Source organism: Mauremys reevesii, linkage group 25 (assembly GCF_016161935.1).
Source record: "Mauremys reevesii isolate NIE-2019 linkage group 25, ASM1616193v1, whole genome shotgun sequence".
Classification (NCBI taxonomy): domain Eukaryota; kingdom Metazoa; phylum Chordata; order Testudines; family Geoemydidae; genus Mauremys; species Mauremys reevesii.
The window spans coordinates 8,370,740-8,392,510 of NC_052647.1; the positions used below are offsets into that span (position 1 = coordinate 8,370,740).

A 21,771-nucleotide genomic window follows, 5' to 3' on the forward strand; every position below is an offset into this window, starting at 1 on the left:
GATCCCGTCCCCTATTAGAGGAAAAATACTAGTAGTCCGGTACCAGGTGACATGATCACATGACCCTACAGTGTCAACTCAGCATCCCAGGAAGCTTCTCAGGAAGATAGGAGATTAGCATCTTCAAAGTCTTATTGTTCTCCCTATTGGCCCATCCAGGCTGATTGACTACTGTCTTGTGGATGTTCTCCAAGTGTAAACCCTCTTGTAATTGTCAATATTCCTAACTTCAGATACAGAATTGATACATGCATACCAACTGGATAATCATATTCAGTAAATCATAACCTTTCTTGCATGACCCATCTTGCATAGAACACATCTGTTATGCCATATGTATATGTCATCACCATATCTCTATGAAGAATATGGGGCGTAGTGTCACATCTGGGTTTTCCCTTCTTTTGGTAAACCATACGGTCAATTGCTCGACCACACTTCGGTTCGTTACGCCATATGCCCAAGAGACCAAATAACTAATATCGGTCTGGTTTATTGCTAAAAGTCAGTAATAGCTAAAGCTCGGTGTCTGTTACAGAGTTCACAGATTATCTAACTTTCCGTGACCTCCATGACTTCTGCAGCAGCTGGTGTGTCTGGCCCTGGGTGACCATTGCTGCAGCAATCTTGGGGCACCACATCCCCCAGGCCCCCAACAGCAGCAGACGTTTTGGTGTTGGAGGGGGCTCACGGCTGGGGCAGGAGGTTGGGGTGTGGGGCGGTGCTTACCTTGGAGTGGGGGCTCCACAGAAGTGGCCAGCATATCCCTGCAGCTCCTAGGCAGAGGGGCCAGGGGACTCTGTATGCTGCCTCTGTCTGCAGGCACTGTCCCTTCAGCTCCCATTGACTGCTATTCCCAGCCAATGGGAGCTGTGCAGCCGGTGGTCATGGCAGGGGCAGAGCCCCCCTGGCTGTCCCTCCCCCTAGGAGCTGCAGGGACAGCTCTGGCCAGCCCCACCAACCCTCTCCCTCCAGCACCCGCAGGGGTCCTGTGCCATGCATCGCCACCCTCCCTCAGCACCTGCGACATCCCTCCCAGGCTGTCCCCCCGGACCCATGGTGCTCCCCTGGCCATCTCCCTCTATCACCCGTGGTGCCATCAGTCCACCCTCCAGAGCATCCGCGGCCCCCCCAGCCCAAGTTTTAGTTAGAGGTATATAGTACAAGTCATGGACAGGTCACAAGCCGTGAATTACTGTGTACTGCCCGTGACCTGTCCATGACTTTTACTAAAAATATCTGTGACTAAATCATAGCCTAGTAATAGCATATTACAGGCATAACGGTTCAATACAATCCATCTCCTGCAGCAGTGCTGAATTCACCTTACAAATAAGGCTCGCATCCAAAGTCACACCCCTAAAGCTGTCCCTTTTTATACCCAACCTGTTTACAAGGAAAGAGGTACTGTATGCATCCCCTGAGGCTAGTCTTAACCTACCATCTTTCTACCTTGTTTTTTTGATACCATACTGTACCTCTTAGCACTTTGTTCTGGACACCTGAATTCCGGGTACCAAGAGCGTTATGAACCTCCTAGGCTTGTCCCATATATATTGTCCTTATCTTTGGGACACTCCAGTGAGAGTAACTCCCTGCCTGTTACTACAGTAGAACACCCACATGTGCTGATCCTGACAGTTTTCCTGGCTAATGCAAGGTGTTATGGGATACTTAGCATAGGTAAACAAGACTATAGGAAGACACAGGCCACCTTCCAGGCCATGTAACTGCCAGAAGTGTGCATACAATATAATGTTATATGCATTAAGCACATACTATCCATATTAATATAAGTAATGTGAATCATACCTATTAATCATGTGATATATTATATTAGCCCGGCATATATTGGTGAACAACAGGAATAGATTTAACCCTCACCTAAACAATTCAGCTAGTCCTAATGACCCAGATCCAATGACCCCACCCCTCATTACCGTGCCGATAACCCCTTTGAGAGCTGCCAAGCCTGTGTCAGCTTCATGGCAGAGACACATTTCTGTGTGGGACTCTCATGATGTGTGCAAATGCGGAACATACAGTATTACATTCTGCAAGCCTGAGAACTTACCGAATGACTCTTGAGTGCTCGCTGGTGGTAGAGAAGGGAACAGGACGAGGAGGAGAAGTACTTGAGAGAAATAATAAATAAATACGTGTTTCTAAAATGTTATACACAGAAATAAGCAACAGAGAAAGAGAGAGAGAGAGAGAGAGAGATGTCTCCTGGCCCCTGTCTATGGACCAATTTTTGCTTATTTACCCCCACAGTGATTCTGGTGTAAATCCAATGAAGTCAATTATTTCATTAATAACTATTATTACTGTAGTAATATTTCAGAATCCCAGCTTTGTGCCACTACAGAAAGCTGCCTCAACCAGCTACCTGGAAATGCCCCTTGTGTACTGGCTCTATGGTACAGCCCCAGGCACAGTGGCCATTCCCAGAGGTGAGTGGTGTGGCCAACGTATTCCTCCACTCTGGCTCTTGCCAGCTGCTGGAATGGTCCTTTGGGGCTACGGACAGTTGAGACTGAATCAGGGAAGGCTTTGGGCTGCTCTGCTTCCATGGACCAGACTGATCTGCAGTTATCCCCTGGGATTCAGTAGTTGTGAAAGTGGTGGAAAGCCATATTTGACCCCTCCACTCTCTGGTCTCATAGTGAGCCCATCTAATTGAGATCCAGGAATCTGGCCAAGGTGTTTCAGTGAGTCTGGATGGAGTCTCAGTTGGTGCAACATGAGCACCAGAGGCAGCAGAGGAAATTGCACATTACACCAATGTAGCGTATGCCTAGGGGTAAATTCTAGTTCAAGGAGACAGACCTGGGCTTGCTCTGACCCAGCTGGCATGTCAAAAATTGAAGAGTAGCCGCGCTTGGGCAAGTAACAGGAGAGGCTCCCTGCCCCGACTATGATCCTGTCCAGGACCACAGGTACGGACTCAGGGCAGCCAGCCCCTCCCGCCCCTATAGCGACACTTCTGTTTCTAGCTAGATGAGAGATAGAGTGACTATGTCTTCTTCAGCTGGAATATTCACCTTCCAGCCCCAGTGCAGACAGACCCCTGGGTCCCTCTGGACTCTCCTAGCCCCACCCGAGTTCAGCCCATGGACTTTGTTCCACTCACCCAATGGATACACGTCACCTCGGGTTCCCATGGTGGCTCAGACGCTGTCAGGGCAGGTCGAGTTCTGAGGATTCTGAGCTTTGCAGCCTCCTTATCTTGGAGAAATTAGACAGGAAGCCAGGTTGACTCATGTCCTGTTGCATTTTATAGTATTAACCCACAGCACTGCACACAGGAAAGCACTGTCTTCTCAGCGTGCCCTGATCTCCTTCCCTCTGCCCTACCACTTCTCCCAGCCCCATAAGCATTTACTTTGCAATGCAGGAAACTGACCACAGTGCAGAGGGCCTAGCACCACTTCACACAATCACGGAAATGTGGAGTTTCAAGTGACATCAGGAACTCAGTCCAGCCCCACGAGCTGAGGCAGGACCAAGTGTACCTAGACCATCCCTGACAGGTGTTTGTCCAATTTGTTTTTAAACCCCCCCTCCCCAATAACAAGGACTCCACAGCCTCCCTAGGTCACCTGTTCCTGTGCTGAACCATCCTTAGAGTTAGAAAGTTTTTCCTACTATCAAACCTAAATCTCCTGGCTGCTAACTAAGCCAATTCCTTCTTGTCCTACCCTTGGTGGACACGGGCACCAATTCATCACAGTCCTCTGTATAACAACCTTTTGCATATTTGCAGATTGCTTTCATGTCTCTCCTCAGCCATCTCTTTTCTGGACAAAACATGCCCAGTTCTTTCAACTTTTCCTCACTGGTCATGTTTTCTAAACCTCTGATCATTTCTGTTGCTCTCCTCTGGACTCTGTACAATTTGTCCTCATCCTTCTTGAAGCGCAGCACCCAAACCTGGACACGGTTCTTCAGTGCCGAGTAGAGGAGAACAGTCGCCTCCCATCTCTGACCCACCCCACTCCTGTTAATACATCCCAGAATGGCATTTGCCTTTTTTCAACAGTATCACACTGCAGACTCACATTCCTTTTGTGGTCCACCAGAAACCTCACACCCTTTTCTGCAGTGCTGCTACCAAGCCAGTGAGTCCCCATCCCTACCTTGTGAGTAAGGACTAACAACTAGCTTACTACCCTCCTTCTGGTAGTTTCACCTAGTCCATATTTCCTTAATTTGAGTAGGAAAATGTCAAAAGATTTACTAAATTCAAGATACATCACGTCCACCTCTTCCCCACATCCACTAGACTGGGTACCCAATCAAAGAAGGAAATTGCATCTGTTTGGCATGACTTGTTCTTCACAAATCCCCGGTGGTTATGACTTATCACCTATTATCCTATAGGTTTTAATAAATTAGTAGTTTAATCAGAATCTTTTTGGGTATTGAAGTTAGGCTCTCTGGTTCATAGTTCCTTAAGAGCTCCTTTTAACCTTTTTTTGAAGATAGTCAGTATGTTTGCCGTTGTTAGGACCGTCATCCATCCTCCATGAGTTCTGGAAGATAATCGCTAATGGTTCAGAGATTGCTTCAGCTAGTTTTTCTTAAGCACTTTAGGGTGAATTTCACTAGGCACTGCCGAGTTGCATAGATCTAACTTAGCTAAATATTCTTTTACTATTAACTTATCTGTTATTTCCCTATTCTTGCCAGTGTTCCTTCCCTCTCCTTAATAGTAACTGGTGTTAAGTATCTCATTGCAATTAACCTTTTTAATCCTGCCTTCAGTAAAACTTAAGAGGTGCCCATACTGAGTGGTTGGTTGCTGACATAATGGTCAGAGATGAGTCTTGCTGTAAGTACTCATCTAAGTTGTTGCAGCTATAATGCCTAAGTCATTTTCCACGAAGGAGCTCTTCTTAACAAAAAAGAAACAGAAGAACAGATCTTCATCCAGCTCACAGTGTGGGTCCTGTGACCCTGTATAGAACATGTGGGACACTGTATTATATTGTTGACACCAATATTATAAAATTGCGAGGAATCTGACCAGATATGCCATGTGAGGTATCTTTGAAAATGTCACAATTTGCCAAGTATGATAACCTTATTTATACATTTGTATCACCTTTGCATTATGGGTTATAGATACATAGGGTCTGTCTGTATTTCACACTTGGGCTGTGCATCTGAATGACACCCCCAGACAGATTGGCATTAGCACTACCTAGCCTGCTTGATGGTTCATCATGGGACATCAGCTATACAATGAACACATTGAACGGATCGGGGGCTGCACCATGTGACTCAGCAAGGCAGGCAGGGGCATTATGGACAGAACTCAGGCTTCCAGGCCATGTGTTGGGCAGCTAGCATCTGGAACAAAGGAAATACAGGCTGCTGGAGAAGAATATAAAAGGCAGCTGCATCAACTCCATTTTGCCTTCAATCCTACTTCTTGTCTTCATTCCTGCTTATCATCTCTGGAGCAACTTCTCTACAAACCGAAGCGCTGATCAAGGGACTGAGTGACCCATCTTAGCTGCGGATGTGTTCCAGAGGGACTTTCAAGCCAGTAAACTCACCAATACTGCTAAGAACCTGACACAGGGACTTTGAAGTCTTTGGATGTATGTGACTGCTCTACCATTTAACGTCTCTCATCTTGTTCGTTCTTTTTTCTTTATACTAAACCTTTCGTTTTAGGCACAAAAGGATTGGCTGGCAGAATATGGTATTTTGTATATGATCCAACCTAATATTGACTGGCAATGTGGCTGGACCTTTTGGGTCAGAAGAACATTTTTTATAGTGAGCAAAGTTTTAAATTTCACTGCACTGGACCTAGATGCTGATCGGGAGCCAGGGAACTGGAATGCGATCAAGGGGCTTTCTGAGTTCTTTCTTTCTGTCTTTTTTTTTTTTGCTTCGTGATAACAAGTGTGGGGATGAGATGCAGAGTTTGTGACTGGTCGGGGGAGTTTTACTTCAGTGTTACTCCCAAGACTGGTGGGTATCTGCTCCCCGTTTTGCAGCCTTCCCTGACCATCACATTTCCAGTGAGGGCTGCCTTAGGCCTACTGTGCCACAGTTACTTATGCATGAGATGGTGCTGTCCAAGTCTCAGCTGTGACCGTAGCTCTTGTCTGCAGCTGTCGTCTTGGACACACAGACACAACATCAGTCCTGTTCCAGGTGGTGCCATAGTAACTGGGTTAGCACAGCTGATGTGGCCTACAAAGAAGATGAAAGAAGCAGCTAATGACTATCCATCCTTGGGCAGTCATGTCTAGAGGTCAGAGCAGGACCTGGCAGCCAAGAACCGGAGCTGAGGATCAGAGCCAGAGGCCAAATGCCAGCGCCAAGGATCAGAGTCAGAGGCAGAAGGCGGGAGTTGGAATCCAGGGTCAGAATTGGGTCAGAGCTAGATGCAGAACCAAGGGTCAGAGTCAAAGTTGGAGATGAGGAATTGGAGCTGAGGGCTGGAACCAGATTACCTGGAGAGAGACAAGGCAGGAGCCAGGCTGTACCAAGGCTGGAGCTATCACAGCTGTGGGCAAAAGCTTTGAGCAGCTACTGAACTGCCACTGCTGGGCTTAAGAGCCTGTTTGCTGACCCTTCCCACCAATCAGGCAGCTTGGTACAGGCCAGCTGCACTCGTTAGGTTGCCTGGAGACCGGCTCTGCTTCAGGCCCAGATTCCTGACAGATGGTCCTTGTTGATGGTCCCATATGACCATGTCTTCAAGGGAGTGACTCCCCAGGACCTGGGGCTCTCCAGTCCTCCCATCCAGGTGTCCATGAGCTCAAGGTGAAGAGAGGCAAAGAAATACACTCAAGCTCCTCCTCCTATGATCACTCTCATGTGTGGGTCTTGCCAGGTCCCCTTTTCTTGTGGCCCCTCCTAGCGGAACAGCTCTGGTCCAATCAGTGTCACAAACGTGCTTCTTCCAAATAGATCAACCTTCCACTGAGGAAAAACACTGCACACACAAGTGGGTTTTGCCCATATAAATTCAGTTTCTTCTCTGTGAATTCCCCTTTCTCAGGTGTTTCCTGGTGGTTAGTTCTGTCCTGTCTGGTTTGTGGTGAGCAGTGGGGTGTGGTCACCTGCCTTATTTCCTCTTTTGTCAGCTTTAGAACAACACATTCCCTGTGACTAAAGAAATTTCTTTGTTCTCCTGTTTGCCATTGGCCAGCAGTCTATGATAGTATGCGTGCTGGGGTCATTAATTGGGGCCCATTCTCCAAAAGTTCCTCATTTGAGTGCCTTCCTGAAGACAAGTATAAACTCAGCTGTCCCTGCCTGAATGAACGTCGGCAAAGCTGTTCTGAGCAGGCGCCTTAAGGGTTAGATTCACAATCACAAGTTACCAGTGTAGAACTGCAGATATTCCCAGATCCCCAACTGGTGTAAATTGGCATCAGTCCAAAGGAGTCCACACACCTATTTACACTAACTGAGGATCTGGCCTTAGAGTATGAATGGCCACCTGCTCAGGGGTGGAGTTGTGCCCAAAACTAGCCCAGGGATTAGAAATGGGGAGTTTATCAAAAATGAGGAAGCTCATCAGAAAGGACCCGACATCTACACTGAAGAAACTAAGCTCAGACTCAGGCTGCTGGAACCAGAGCACCAAGCCAAGGCGGGAGGCAAAGCCCAGACACCAAGAGCTAGTGAGGCTCCCTGCTTACCCCTGGCTGGGTTACACATCCCCATACGCCACAGGCTGCGCACTGCGACCTGAACTCTGCTCCCTCCCCAGCTCAGTTCTTCCCCAGCTCTAGTGGCTGTGGCTGTTTGGTGCCGTAGCCGGTTCTGTTGGCAGAGTCACTTGGCAAAGGGCTGAGCGCACACGGCTGACGACAGGCTGGCGTTCCTGGGGGGGCAGAGCTCAGCTTGCAGTGTGTGGCGCAGTAGCCAGGGTAACGGTGCAGCCTGCTGGGAGTGGAGAAGCTGAGGGCATGTGCTGGTCGCTGGCTGAACTTTTTATTTCCTTTCTTTTGTGTGTTTCATTTCCTAAGTGTTTTTCATGTTTCACTGGAGGTTGCAGCGTGGGGAGGGGGAGAAGAACAGCTGTTGATGGAGAATGCTTGATCCAGCAGCTGCTCGAGTTCTTCTCTGCTGGAGGAGACACTCTGGCAGAAAAGCAGCCCCCAACAGAGAAGATTTTATATGCTCCCACCCCCACAATGAGGCTTGGGTGAACCCACTTCCAACATCAATCAGGTTTTGAGCACCCAGCCTCCAATCACCCAGTGACATTTGTGCACCCCTGGCCTCCATCCATAAGGTTTCCATGCACAGTTCCTGTTACAGCCAGTGAGAGTGAACAGGGAATAGCAATCGTGATATTTGCAATATGCCCTGTGGTCTGAGCCTCTGACCCACTCCGCTCCCTTTGTACGGACACTGACTGCATGTCCCCCAGGGAGGGGAGGCCCCAGTAGGGTGGGGCCAGTGTAGCTAGACTCTGAGGCAGCCTCTCCTCCAGCTCCAGCATAGGAGGCAGGGCAGGGACAGCCTGTAGTGATCATCATCAGCCACTGATGTTTTAATCAGCCCATCCAGGCTGCTCCAGCCCCCAACAAGGCTGGTGTAGTACCTGCCAATGAGGTTCCCGGAGGGCCCCATACCCAGATGGGGCACAGCAGAGATTAGGGGCTAAAGCTGTTTAATTACATTTCAGCCTGAAATTTCCCAAGAGTTTCAAATCTGGATAAATGCTCTAGCCGGCTCCTGAGCAACTGGGGGATGGAAACAAAGCAACGGGATTAGACGTATACATCAGTCATGGGAAAACACTCACTCGGGTCTGACAAGAATCTAGGCAGTTTGTACGCAGCTGTCCATTTAGTGGGGTCCTTAGGCTGCTGGAGGATTCCAGGGACACGGTAGAATGGTCCCACCCCCAGTCCAGCAGACTTTGTGCTATTGAGGAGGATGAAAGTTTCAGGGAAGGAGAACATCAAACTGGAACAGAGGGAAATGATCCCATAGTTGGGACCCTCCTTCCAGAGGATGCCATAGTATCCTCTCACACTGCGGATCCTCTCCAGGGGAGGGAACTCCAGTTGTTAGGAAGAAGCAGGTAATAGTAAGGGGGATTCAATCATTAGAAACATAATTATCTGGGTTTGCAATGACCAGAACTGCATGGTGACTTGCCTGTCCGGTGCGAAGGTTGCGGATCTCTCAAGACATCTAGACAGACATATGTGTAGTGCTGGGGAGGAGCCGTTGGTCGTGGTAGGTATCAGTGACATAGGGAAGGCTGGGAGAGAGGTCCTGGAGGCCAAATTTAGGCTGCTAGGTAACAGATTGAAGTCTAGGACCTCCATTGTAGCATTTTTTAAATGCTTCCAGTACCACTTGTATGGCCAGTTAGAACTGCAGGGTCTCTATGCATGGATGAGATGATGGTGTAGGGAGGAGGAGGTTAGATTTATTCAGAACTTGGGAACCTTTTGGGAAAGGGGGAGTCTATACAGGAAGGATGGACTCCACCTAAACCAAGTTGGAACCACATTGCTGGCATTTAAAGTTAAAGAGGTCGCAGAACAGTTTTTAAACTAAGGGCTGAGGGAAAGCCGAGGAGCACGTGGTTTGGACAGAGACATCCCTTAGGGGAGGATCTATTAATGGAGATTCTCTATGTCCTAGTAAGGAGGTGGCTAAGAAGAGGATGGAAGATGATAAGATACAGGTAGGAGCTGATGAGAAACAGTCAAATGAAAAAGAGTCCCATTCAATTACATCATGTAATGGCAGACAGCTAAAAATTGACAATTTTTTAAAGTGCTTATATACCAATGCTACAAGTCTTAATAATAAGATAGGTGAACTAGAGTGTGTCATATTAAATGAGGTTATGGATATAATAGGCATCACAGAAACTTGGTGGAATGAGGATAAACAATGGGACACAATAATACCAGGGTACAAAATATATTGGAGGGACAGAACAGGTCATGCTGGTGGGGGAGTGGCACTAGAAAGCATTGAGTCAAATGAATTAAAAATCTTAAATGAACCAAACTGTCTGATGGAATCTCTATGGATAGTAATTCCCTGCTAGAATAATAATATAGCAGTAGGGGTATTCTACCAGCCACCTGACCAGCATGGTGATAGTGACTGTGAAATGTTCAGGGAGATTAGAGAGGCTATAACAATAAAAAAAAAGAATAATAATGGGGGATTTCAACTAGCTCCATATTGACTTGATACATGTTACCTCAGGCCAGGATGCAGAGATAAAGTTAAGCCTAAGTGGAGCACAGGATCTGGCCCAAGAGGTGAATATAGCTGAACTGCTGGTAATAGTGACCATAATATAATTACATTTAACATCCCTGGAAGGGGGGGAACTCCACAGCAGCCCACCACAGGAGCATTTAATTTCAGAAAGGGGAATTACACAAAAAGGAGGAAGTTTAGTTAAAGAGAAATTAACAGGTACAACACCAAAAGTGAAGTCTCTACTGTGACAAAGTTCCTCTTCTACCTTGGTGGGTCCTGCACTTCTTGGCAGATTTGCTCACCTCAGTGATTTTCCCCTCTGGTGGAACCCCCAGTCTGGGTCAACTCCTCCTGTGTCTGATCAGGAGTAGTGAGGTTTGGGGGGAACCCAGGCCCACCCTCTACTCCGGGTTCCAGCCCAGGGCCCTGTGGACTGCAGCTGTCTATAGTGCCTCTTGTAACAGCTGCATGACAGCTACAACTCCCTGGGCTACTTCCCCATGGCCTCCTCCAAACACCTTTTTATCCTCACCACTGGACCTTCCTGATGGTGTCTGATAATGCTTGATTGTATGATAATTCCTCAATCCTCCAGCAGCACACCCTCTCAGTCTCAGCTCCTTGTGCCTCTTACTCCCAGCTCCACACACACACACACTTCTCTCCTCTGGCTCCTCCTCCACTGACTGGAGTGAGCTCCCTTTTTAAACCAGGTGCCCTGATTAGCCTGCCTTGATTGGCTGCAGGTGTTCTAATCAGTGTAGCTATCTCCACTGCCTTCTAGAAAGATCTTAATTTGCCCCAGGTGCCTTGATTAACCTGGAGCAACTGCCATTTGGTTACCACGGTGCTAGGGATTTGTTTAGCCTGGGGCTAACATACCTGTTCCTCAGTACTTTACTGTAGCCATCCGGCCTTGCCCCATCACGCTACAAGCTGCACCTTAATAGAGGCTCAATTTAAATGTATACCCCAAAATAAAAAAAAAAAACATAGTAAGAGAACCAAAAAAGTGCCACCATGGCTAAACGACAAACTAAAAGAAGCAGTAAGAGGCAAAAAGGCATCCTTTAAAAAGTAGAAGTTAAATCCTATTGAGGAAAATAGAAAGGAGCATAAACTGGCAAGTGAAGTGTAAAACTATAATTAGGAAGGCCAAAAAAAATTTTGAAGAACAGCTAGCCAAAGACTCAGAAAGTAAGAGCAACACATTTTTTAAATATAACAAAAGCAGGAAGCCTGCTAAACAACCAGTGGGGACACTGCACTATCGAGATGCTACAGGAACACTCAAAGACGATAAGGCCATTGTGAAGAAACTAAATTAATTGTTTGCATCAGTCTTCATGGCTGAGGATGTGATGGGGGTTACCAAACCTGGGTCATTCTGTTTAGGTGACAAATCTGAGGAACCATCCCAGACTGAGGTGTCATTAGAGGAGGTTTTGAAACATATTGATAAATTAAAGAGTAATAAGTCACAAGGACAAGATGGTATTCACCCAAGAGTTCTGAAGGAATTCAAATGTTAAATTGCAGAGTGACTAAATGTAGTTTGTCACCTCTCATTTAAATCAGCTTCTGTACCAAATGACTGGAGTATAGCTAATGTGACACCAATTTTTAAAAAGGGCTTCAGAGGTGATCCCAGAAATTACAGGCCACTAAGCCTGACTTCAGTACTGGGCAAACTGGTTGAAACTATAGTAGAGAACAAAATTGTCAGACACAGAGATAAACACAATTTGTTGGTGAAGAGTCAACATGGATTTTGTAAGGGGAAATCATGCCTCACCAATTTACTAGAATTCTTTGAGGGGGTCAACAAGCATGTGGACAAGGGGGATCCAGAGGACATAGTGTACTTAGATTTTCAGAAAGCCTCTGACAAGATCCCTCACTAAAGGCTCTTAAGCAAAGTAGTGATGGAATAGAGGAAAGGTCCTCTCATGGATTGGTAACTGGTTAAAAGATAGGAAACAAAGGGTAGGAATAAATGGTCAGTTTTCAGAATGGGGAGAGGTAAATAGTGATGTCCTCCAGGGCTCTGTACTGGGCCCAGTCCTATTCAACATATTCATTAATAATCCGGAAAAAGGGGTAAACGGTAAGGTGGCAAAATTTGCAGATGATACAAAACTACTCAAGATCATTAAGTCCAAAGCAGACTGCAAAGCGTTTCAAAGGAATCCCAGAAAACTGGGTGACTGGGCAACAAAATGGCAGATGGAAATCAATGTTGATAAATGCAAAGTAATGCACATTGGAAAACATAATCCCAACTATACATATAAAATGTTGGAGTCTAAATTAGTTGATATCACTCAAGAAAGAGATCTTGGAGTCATTGTGGATAGTTCTCTGAAAACATTCACTCAATGTGTAGCAGCAATAAAAAAAGTGATCAGAATGTTGGAAATCATTAAGAAAAGGATAGACAATAAGACAGAAAATATCATATTGCCTCTATATAAATCCATAGTACACCCATATCTTTAATACTGTGTGCAGATGTGGTCGTCCCATCTCAAAAAAGATAAATTGGAATTGGAAAAGGTTCAGAAAAAGGCAACAAAAATTATTAGGGTTATGGAACGGCTTCCATATGAGGAGAGATTAATAAGACTGGGCCTTTTAAGCTTGGAAAAGAGATGACTAAAGGGGGTTATGATAGAGGTCTATAAAATCATGACTTGTATGGAGAAAGTAAATAAGGAAGTGTTATTTACTCCTTCTCATAACTCAAGAATTAGGGGTCACCAAATTAAATAAATAGGTAGCAGGTTTAAAGTAAACAAAAGGAAGTATTTTTTCACACAATGCACAGTCAACCTGTGGAACTCCTTGCCAGAGGATGTTGTGAAGTTTAAGATTATAACAGGGTTCAAAAAAGAACTAGATAAATTTATGGAGGATAGTTCCATCAAGGCTATTAGTCATGATGGGCAGGGATGGTGTCCCTAGCCTCTGTTTGCCAGAAGCTGGGAATGGGCGACAGGGGATGGATCACTTGATGATTACCTGTTCTGTTCATTCCCTCTGGGGCACCTGGCATTGGCCACTGTCAGAGGACAGGATACTGGGCTTGATAGACCTTTGGTCTGACCCAGTATGGACGTTCTTATGTTCTTACGTTCTCAGCAGGCTAACGATTAGCATTGCGCTCAGACTGTAAATGGGTGACCTTTGTGAACCATCAAGTCCTTCATTCACACATGACAAACTGAAGTGAGGTAAGTATCTCTCCCCACATCCTGTACCCGGAGCATGTGGATTACCACTTGGTGACCTGCTTTAACTCACAGACCTAGAGACCATAATTGCCAGGATCTGTACATACCTGTTCTCCTATTTTTCACACAGACGACTCACAAGGATTACAGCAACCAGTGGGACAGAGGCTTTCATTAGCGCCCTCATGTGGCATGCTTCGATGGACTAGTATGTCCAAGGGGATCCCTGTAACCCTGATGTGCCCAGTGCCCTCTACTGGTTCGCATCAGCAGGGACTTGGGTCATAGTTAGATTTCTGGATTACATGGCAACCTGCCAGGAAGATTTTCTTCCCCTTTCCTTATCTCGCTGTGCATAGGCTGTGAGCAGAACACCCTGCGCAGGGGCGAGGGGCCCTCAGCCTCATGCTGGGTCCTAAGCCGGGCTTGGGGGGATCAGGGTCGGGGGGCGGGGAGAGCTTGTGCTGGACAATACCTGGTGGCAGGGCATGGGAGCTTGCCTCACTGTGGGCCCTGCACAGATGGGGAGGGACTTGACCATATGGTGGGTCTGCCCAGGGGTGAGGCATGAGAGCGGGAGCTGGCCGCAGGTTGGGCCCTGCATGGGGGTGGGAGGAGTTTGGCCTTGTGATGGGCCCTGCCCTGTAGGGGAGGAGCTTGTCCTTTTGGTGGGCCCAGAGAGGGATGGGGGATGCTTAGTTTCGTGTGGGGCCCTGCCTGGGAGGGGGAGAGTATCGGGGGGGGAGGGGATCGATGTGGGCCCTGACCAGGAGGGAGTATCGGGGAGGGAGGGGATCATGGTGGGCCCTGCACCGGGGTGAGGGTGCTCTGGCCTGCGCCAGATGTTATTGACATCGGTGCGTGTGGCAGCCACCCTTCATCCAGGCTGTGAGACAGTCGCTCAGAGAGGGGGAGCTGCACTGTGCCTCCCACTGGGGCATTAACTCTGAGCCCTGCGGGCGGGGGAGGCTCTGACAGCCCCCCCTCCTCCCCGGCAGGGGGTTTGTGGGGTGCAGGCAGGAGGGTAAGAGCTCAGCATGCCTGCCCCTCCTCCCCCAAGACACCCAGGCTGCTGAGGTAAATATGGGGAGGGCCCTACTGCCAGCTCTGTGGGAGAAAAGGGACACTGCTGCTGCTGCTGCTCCTCCAGGGGGAGGGAAAAGGGGGCCCACAACTCTGCCCCATCTGTCTGGGGCAGGAGGAGGGGGGTGTAATAAAATGGTCTTGGCAGAGTTGCCCAGAATATTATGGGATGAAACCTTGCCGTACTCTGCCTTCGATTGCTAGCTCAGCCTGTGCTATCCTGTGCCACTTACTTCCTGTTTTAATCAGTGGGATCCCTTCCCCCCAAAATACCTTCCCCCCACCATTGGAATTCATACACACATACATACAGGCACCAACTTCCTCAGTTCCTGGGGAGTGCTCCATCTCCACTCCACCCCTTCCCCAAAATGCTCACCACAACTCATCCCTCCCTGACTTTGCCCCTTCCTGCCCCTCTCTGCCCTTCCTCCCAGCACCTCCTGCATGCCACTGAACAGCTGATCACAGCAGGCAGGAGGCGCTGGGAGGGAGAGGGAGGCGCTGATCTACGGGGTTCCCAGTGGGTGCTTAGCACCCACGGAGTTGGGGCCTATGCACACACACATTCTGTGAGGATGCAGTTAAACGAAGCAGCGAGTTCCCAGCAGGCTTTCTTGAGCACTTATTTTGGTTGCACTGAGCAGTCACTTTCCAACACTGGTGATGAGGAAAAATGTAATACTAGCGAGTTATGGGGAAATTGAAGTTTCCTGTAGAAAGTGAGGATCGGCATTAATCTATGGAAAGCTGGAGCCAGTAATTTCCTTGCAAATGAGATTATAAATAAAAGACAAATGGAGTGATCTGCCTCAGAGGCTGCTTAAGTAAAACCTACTCCCTCTTGAGTTTGTTGCACTCCCAGGAAGCAGAAGGTAAAATTTCAGAAGACCTGCAAGAGATCTGAATAGACCAATAGACACCACAGCCAAGTGTTACTGTAGAAAATTTTAAGTATCCCAGAGTGAGGAGGAAAAGTGAAACCGTAGCAGTGTACGTGGCAGAGCTAAAAATATTTACTGACTAGTGCTCGATTGGAAAGGTCCTCTGTGCTGCAGGGCAGATGAGTAATACCACAAACCAATGGGGGAATTCAAAGACGATTGCTGGCAGAAGGAGACGTAACCTGGCCCTAAGCAACAGACTGAACCACAGCACTGGAAGCAGCAGTGAAAAAACTTACAATCTTTGTACTTAAAGTGCAGGGATAAATCGAAGTAACTCAGGTGCCTGAGTGGTGTCTCTGCATCAGTTTGTAACTTTAAAATGTCCCGTGTCATAAATGCCTCAAGACTGACATTTAGCCAGACAACACAAAGGTGATTATCCAACAGCATCTCAAGCCCCAGAGTCCAGGGCCGGATTTACACCTTACCCACCCCTAGGCACAGCATCTTCAGCGCCCCCCTGCCTGCAGCTGACCTACATGTTACACACAGGTTTAGAGAGGTAAGGTGCCCCTAGAATGCCGGCACCCCTAGGCACATGGTTACTGTGCCTAATTGGAAATCCAGTCCTGTCTGAGGGTAGACCCCTATGGTATGTCTACACAGCATACTCAGCCAGAGCTCTGACTCAGGTTTAAGACCAAGCCTCGCTTCTGTACACACTGAAGTTAGTTTCACACAGGCCTGCAGAACATGCTGGGGATGGGTCAGAACCCAAGTCCCAATGTGATGCAAGTCAGAGCCCAGACATTTTGTAGTGTGGAAGCAGCTCAGCTCCATGTCATCAGACTCGAGTATGGAGACTCCGCCAACACTATCCCACAATCATAGAATCACAGGAATGGAAGGGACCTTGAGAGTTCATCTAGTCCAGTCCCCTGCACTCATGGCAGGACTATATTTTATCGAGACCATCCCTGACAGGTGTTTGTCTAAACTGTTCTTAAAAATCCCCAGTGATGGAGATTCCACAACCTCCCTAGATAATTTATTCCAGTGATTAACAACTCTGACGGTTAGGAATTTTTTTCTAATGTTTAAGCTAAACCTCCCTTGCTATGATTTAAGCCCATTGCTTCTTGTCCTATCCTCAGAGGTTAAGAAGAACAATTTTTCTCCCTCCTTCTTGTAACAACTTTTATGTGCTTGAAAACTGTTATCATGTCTCCTCTCAGCCTTCGCTTTTCCAGACTAAACAAACCCAATTTTTTCAATCTTCCCTCATAGGTGATGTGTTCTAGATCTTTAATCATTTTTGTTGCTCTTCTCTGGACTTTTTCCAATTTGTCCACATCTTTCCTGAAATGTGGTGCTCAGAACTGGACATAATACTCCAGTTGAGGCCTAATCAGAGTGGAGTAGAGCTGAAGAATTACTTCTCACATCTTACTTACAACACTCCTACGAATACATCCCAGAATGATGTTTGCTTTTTTTGCTAAAGTGTTACACTGTTGACTCATATTTAACATGTGGTCCACTATGACCCCCAGATCCCTTTCTGCAGTACTCCTTCCTAGGCAGTCATTTCCCATTTTTTATGTGTTCAACTGATTGTTCCTTCTTCAGTGGAGTACTTTGAATTTGTCCTTATTGAAGTTCATCCTGTTTACTTCAGACCATTTCTCCAGTTTGTTCAGATAATTTTGAATTTTAATCCTATCCTCCAAAGCCCTTGCAACCCTTCCCAGCTTGATATTGTCCACAAATTTATAAGTGTACTCTCTCTGCCATTATCTAAATCATTGATGAAGATATTGAACAGAAGCAGACCCAGAACTGATCCCTGCGAGACCCCACTTGTTATGCTCTTCCAGCATGACTATGACATGATAACTACTCTCTGGGAATGGTTTTCCAACCAGTTATGCACCCGCCTTATAGTAGCTCCATCTAGGTTATATTTCCCTAATTTGTTTATGAGGAGGTCATGTGAGACAGTATCAAAAGCCTTACTAAAGTCAAGATATACCACATCCACCACTACCCCCCTATCCACATGGTTTCTTACCCTGTCAACGAAAGCAATCAGGTTGGTTTGACACAATTTGTTCTTGACAAACCCATGCTGACTGTTACTTATCACCTTATTATCTTCTAGGTGTTTGCAAATTTATTGCTTAATTATTTGCTCCATTATCTTTCTGGGCATGCTTGGAAAAGCGTGGTTGTGTGACCCAGATTTCACCAAACGGGTGGATTACTTGGTGAATTGCTTGCGGTTTAAGCATGGCAATGCTACTCTTGTTCTTTGCAGCTGAACCCTTGTCCATGGGTACATCCTCCACACCGGGACAGTGACTTTCCTAGATTAGAAGGCAGAAAAAGAAGGCTCAGGAGGACATGTTCAATGAGTTAATGCGTGCCTCCATGGGTGATAAGACCGAGCTCAGTGCATGGAGGATTGCACTGTCGGAGAGCATGCACAACAACCGCAAGGATAGGAGAGCATGCAGGGAACACAAGTATGACACACAGGACGAGATGGTGCGGATTATGAGGGAGCAAACAGACATGTTGAGGCATCTGGTTGAGGTTCAAGAAAGGCAGCTGGACGCTAGAGTCCCGCTGCACCCTATACTGAACCTGCTGCCCCTGTCACCAAGTTCCACATCCTCCTCCCCCAGGCATCTAGTATCCCTTGTACTCAACTCCAGGGGAGGGTACAAGGAACAGAAGGCACCCATTCCCACAGCTTTGATTGTTATTGCAGTACAAATTGTAAGCAACCTGTCCTTGTTTGTCCCGCACCCTGCAGTCTTATCAGCCCCTTAGACCCAGTTTATCTTTACTTTTCTTTGCTGGATCTCATCAGTGTTTGTGAGCCTAATAAAAGTTAATGGATTGAGGAGAAAAGGCTCTTTATTCGCTCAGCACACTGTGGTTAGCGGGGGTGTATTTTACAGGGGAGGACATGCAGTGAAGGGGGCAGCTTGGTAAGGAACAACACACAGAAGTTTCACATGCCTGTTGGTCATAGATGAAACTAGTTTTCAAAGCCTCACGGAGAAGCAGTGCACCTCTATGTGCTCTTCTTATGGACCTGGTGTCTGGCTGCTCAAAATTGGCTGCCAGGCAATCTGCCTGCACCCCCGCACCCTGCCGGAAACTTAGAATAATAGAATATCAGGGTTGGAAGGGACCTCAGGAGGTCATCTAGTCCAACCCCCTGCTCAAAGCAGGACCAATCCCCAACTAAATCATCCCAGCCAGGACTTTTCTTCCTTTGTTTCACAGATATTATGGAGCACACCACAAGCAGCAACAACAATGGGAATATTGCTTTCACTGAGGTCTAACCTAGTAAGCAAACCACGGCAGCGGGCTTTTAAATGTCCAAAGGCCCATTCCACCACTGTTCTGCACTGCTCGGCCTATGGTTGAACTGTTCCTTACATCTGTCCAGACTGCCTGTGTATGGCTTCATGAGCCATGGAAGCAAGGGGTAGGCTGGGTCTCCAAGGACAACGATTGGCATTTCAACATCAACAACAGTTATTTTGCACTCTGGAAAGAAAGTTCCTGCTTTCAGCTTTCTGAAGAGACCGGAGTTCCTAAAGATGCGGGTGTCATGTCCCTTTCCCGAATATTCCATACTGATGTTGGTGAAATGGCCCTTTTGATCCACCAGCACTTGCAACACCTTTGAGAAGTATCCCATTCGGTTTATGTTCTCTTTGGAAAGGTGGTCTGGTGCCAAGATAGGAATATGCATTCCGTCTATCGCCCCACCATAGTTAGGGAACCCCATCATGGCAAAACCATCCACTATATCCTGCACGTTTCCCGGAGTCGCTACCCTTCTTAGCAGAAGTCTATTGATTGCCCTGGCAACTTGGATCACAGCAGATCCCACAGTAGATTTACCCACTCCAAATTGATTCCCCACTGACCGGTAGCAGTCTTGCATCGCAAGCTTCCGCAGAGCTATCACCACTCACTTCTCAACTGTCAGAGCAGGTCTCATTTTGGAATTGCAGCGCTTCAGGGCTGGGGAGAGCTCCTCGCACAGTTCCATGAAAGTGGCCTTACACATTCGAAAGTTCTGCAGCCCCTGCTCATCATCGCAAAGCTGCATAACAATGCGGCCCCACCAGTCAGTGCTTGTTTCTGGGCCTAGAAGCAGGAGCGCAGCTAGTGGGGTGCAGGGGAAGCAGTTCTTCCCCTCAGCACATTTTCAAAAAAATCACGCGTTAGGTGGGTTTACCATGGCGCCAGGGGCAGGGCCCACGCTCTGCTCTGAAACTTGGCCTACCCGGCTTCCCCCAGCTTGCTGCATACCCCGCCCCTGCCCAATCAGCTGTGTCTCCCAGCAGGAGGGAGACAGCTGATCCCGTGACGGGGAGGGGAGGGGAAGAACTGAGCTCCAGCAAGCTGGACTCCTGCAGGCAGGCTTTGCCCGCTTCCCCTAGTGTGCTGCATAAACCCTGCCCCCTCCCTGCCTCGCCGATTAGCTGTCTCCCAGCAGGACAGAGACAGCTAATCAGTGAGGGGAGGGGGAAAGAACTGAGCTCCAGCAAGCTGGGCTCCTGGGGAGGAGGAGAGGCTGGGGCCTTGGGGAAGAAGAGGGTTGGTCAGGGCATGCCCCTATAGGGGGCAGGGGCACCCACCCACCAGTCAACTGTTTATGGGGCCCATGAGCCATCAGCTGTTCAGTGGGGGCAGGGGCAGTAGGGTAGCTGGCTAGGGGAGCGCGAGTGCTGGCTGTTTAGCTGGTTTTTGGCCACCACCCAATCAGTGAGGGGAACTGCTCCTGGAGCAAGGGGCTGAGCAGCTGAGAGACCCCACCTACTTCTTCTACCTGCTTCTTGTGGCACTGTGGCAGGTTTGCTTTCTCTGGCTCTGCAGCAGCAGCTCCTAACCTCTCACCCAATTAAAGGCAGCCAGTAGCAGCAGCTGGTAAGTGTATTTCAAAGGGGGTCTTTCTTGTGGTGAGGGTGGCTTGAGGGGGGGAGGACTGGAAACCCCCCAGGTGGCTGTGAGAGCCAGCACCTGGCTGCTGGTGGGATGGCTGTCTGCATGGTGGGGGGCAGGGGGCTCAGCCAGAGGCATCTCCAAAAACATCCCCTGCACTTGGGCAGCTGGACCAGGACAGGCATTGAGGGGGGGAGGCACATCTCCTGTGGGGTGGGGTGTCCCTGATTGCCCTCCCTGCCCAGGCAGAGACGCCTGCCTCTCAGAGACAGTGGCCATGTAGTGTGCTTGTTTCCCCCTCCCTGGCATCTGGGTGACTGCCTCTTAGGGGGTGAGGGGTGGAAGGGAAGAGGCAGTGGGGAAGAGATAGGGGTGGGGCGGGGGTAGGAGAGGAAAACTGAGACTATCAGGGGAAATCTTCATAGCAGTACAATCTCTGCCTTGGGGGTGTGGATGGAATTGTCTCCCAAGGGAAGGCTGCAACAAATTATCTGCTGTTGTAGTATGTGTTTAGTTTAGTCCATGTGCTCTGGCAAACACAAGTCCAGGCACCATGTTGGGGGGCAGGGAGAAGTAGCCTGATTTTTCCCTCTCCTATCAGGGGAAACCTGAATTGTCTCCTAAGGGAAGGGCTTGTGATCATGTTGGGAGGAGCGGGAGGCATTGCTGAGTCCCAGGGTTGAGGAATTCTCTGGTGATGGTGGTCATTAAGTTACTAATTGTCATTCACTTGCTGCACACAATGGCAGGTGATGGTTGTTTAACATCCACCCAACCGTTTGGTTAATGCCTTGTTTCTTGGGAGTTGCCTTCTGTAACTTCTCTAATTTCATCCCACTCTCCTGTGAGTACAAATTCTGGTTCTAAGGACCTGGTACCTGGATCCCATATTGCCTTGCACTGGGATTAGGAATTAGTGCCCTGACATGCAACTCCTCCTATTGTGCCAGTGTAGATCCTGCTGTTAGTACAACTATTTGCAGGTGCCCTTGTGTTTAGCTGAAACTTTGGACTTAGCTTAGTGGGGATGGACTCAGAGACTGAGAGCTAAACTGACACTACTATCCTGCTGTGTGGATCCCAGTGTGCTTGTACTGTGAATTTTTGGCATGCATATGTGGCTGTATTTATCTCATTGTGCTGACAGTGCTGCTTCCTTGGTGTGATGATGACATTATGCTAAGATGAATCATGAAAATAGTGTCCTGGTGTGATGGTCACTCTGTGTCTGTTAGTCTGCAAAACTTCTGTTAGTCTATAAGGTGCCACAGGATTCTTTGCTGCCTGTGCTGTTTATGTGACTCTTGCATTTTTGTAGTCTGGGTTGGTGTAGCCCTGTTGTTCCCAGGAAATTAGAGCCACAAGGTGGGTGA

The 21,771-nt window shown here is 48.0% G+C and overlaps 1 protein-coding gene across 5 annotated transcripts in view; it reads right to left on the bottom strand.

The window, feature by feature from the left end:
- LOC120391377 (adhesion G protein-coupled receptor E3-like) overlaps positions 1-13,593 on the bottom strand; it is a 35,545-nt gene extending 21,952 nt beyond the window's left edge. For 3 of the 5 annotated variants that reach the window (XM_039515015.1, XM_039515016.1, XM_039515012.1), the window contains exons 1-3: positions 13,562-13,593; positions 3,134-3,228; positions 2,075-2,134 (exon numbers count right to left, since the gene is read on the bottom strand). In XM_039515015.1, coding sequence (XP_039370949.1) covers positions 2,075-2,134; positions 3,134-3,164 — 91 coding nt within the window. In that variant the 5' untranslated portion in view covers positions 3,165-3,228; positions 13,562-13,593. Of the gene's footprint in view, positions 1-2,074; positions 2,135-3,133; positions 3,229-8,788; positions 8,868-10,753; positions 10,781-13,561 lie in introns of those variants that run through there. The other 2 variants (XM_039515013.1, XM_039515014.1) reach the window with 2 other exon arrangements.
- Between the last annotated feature and the right edge of the window lie 8,178 nt (positions 13,594-21,771).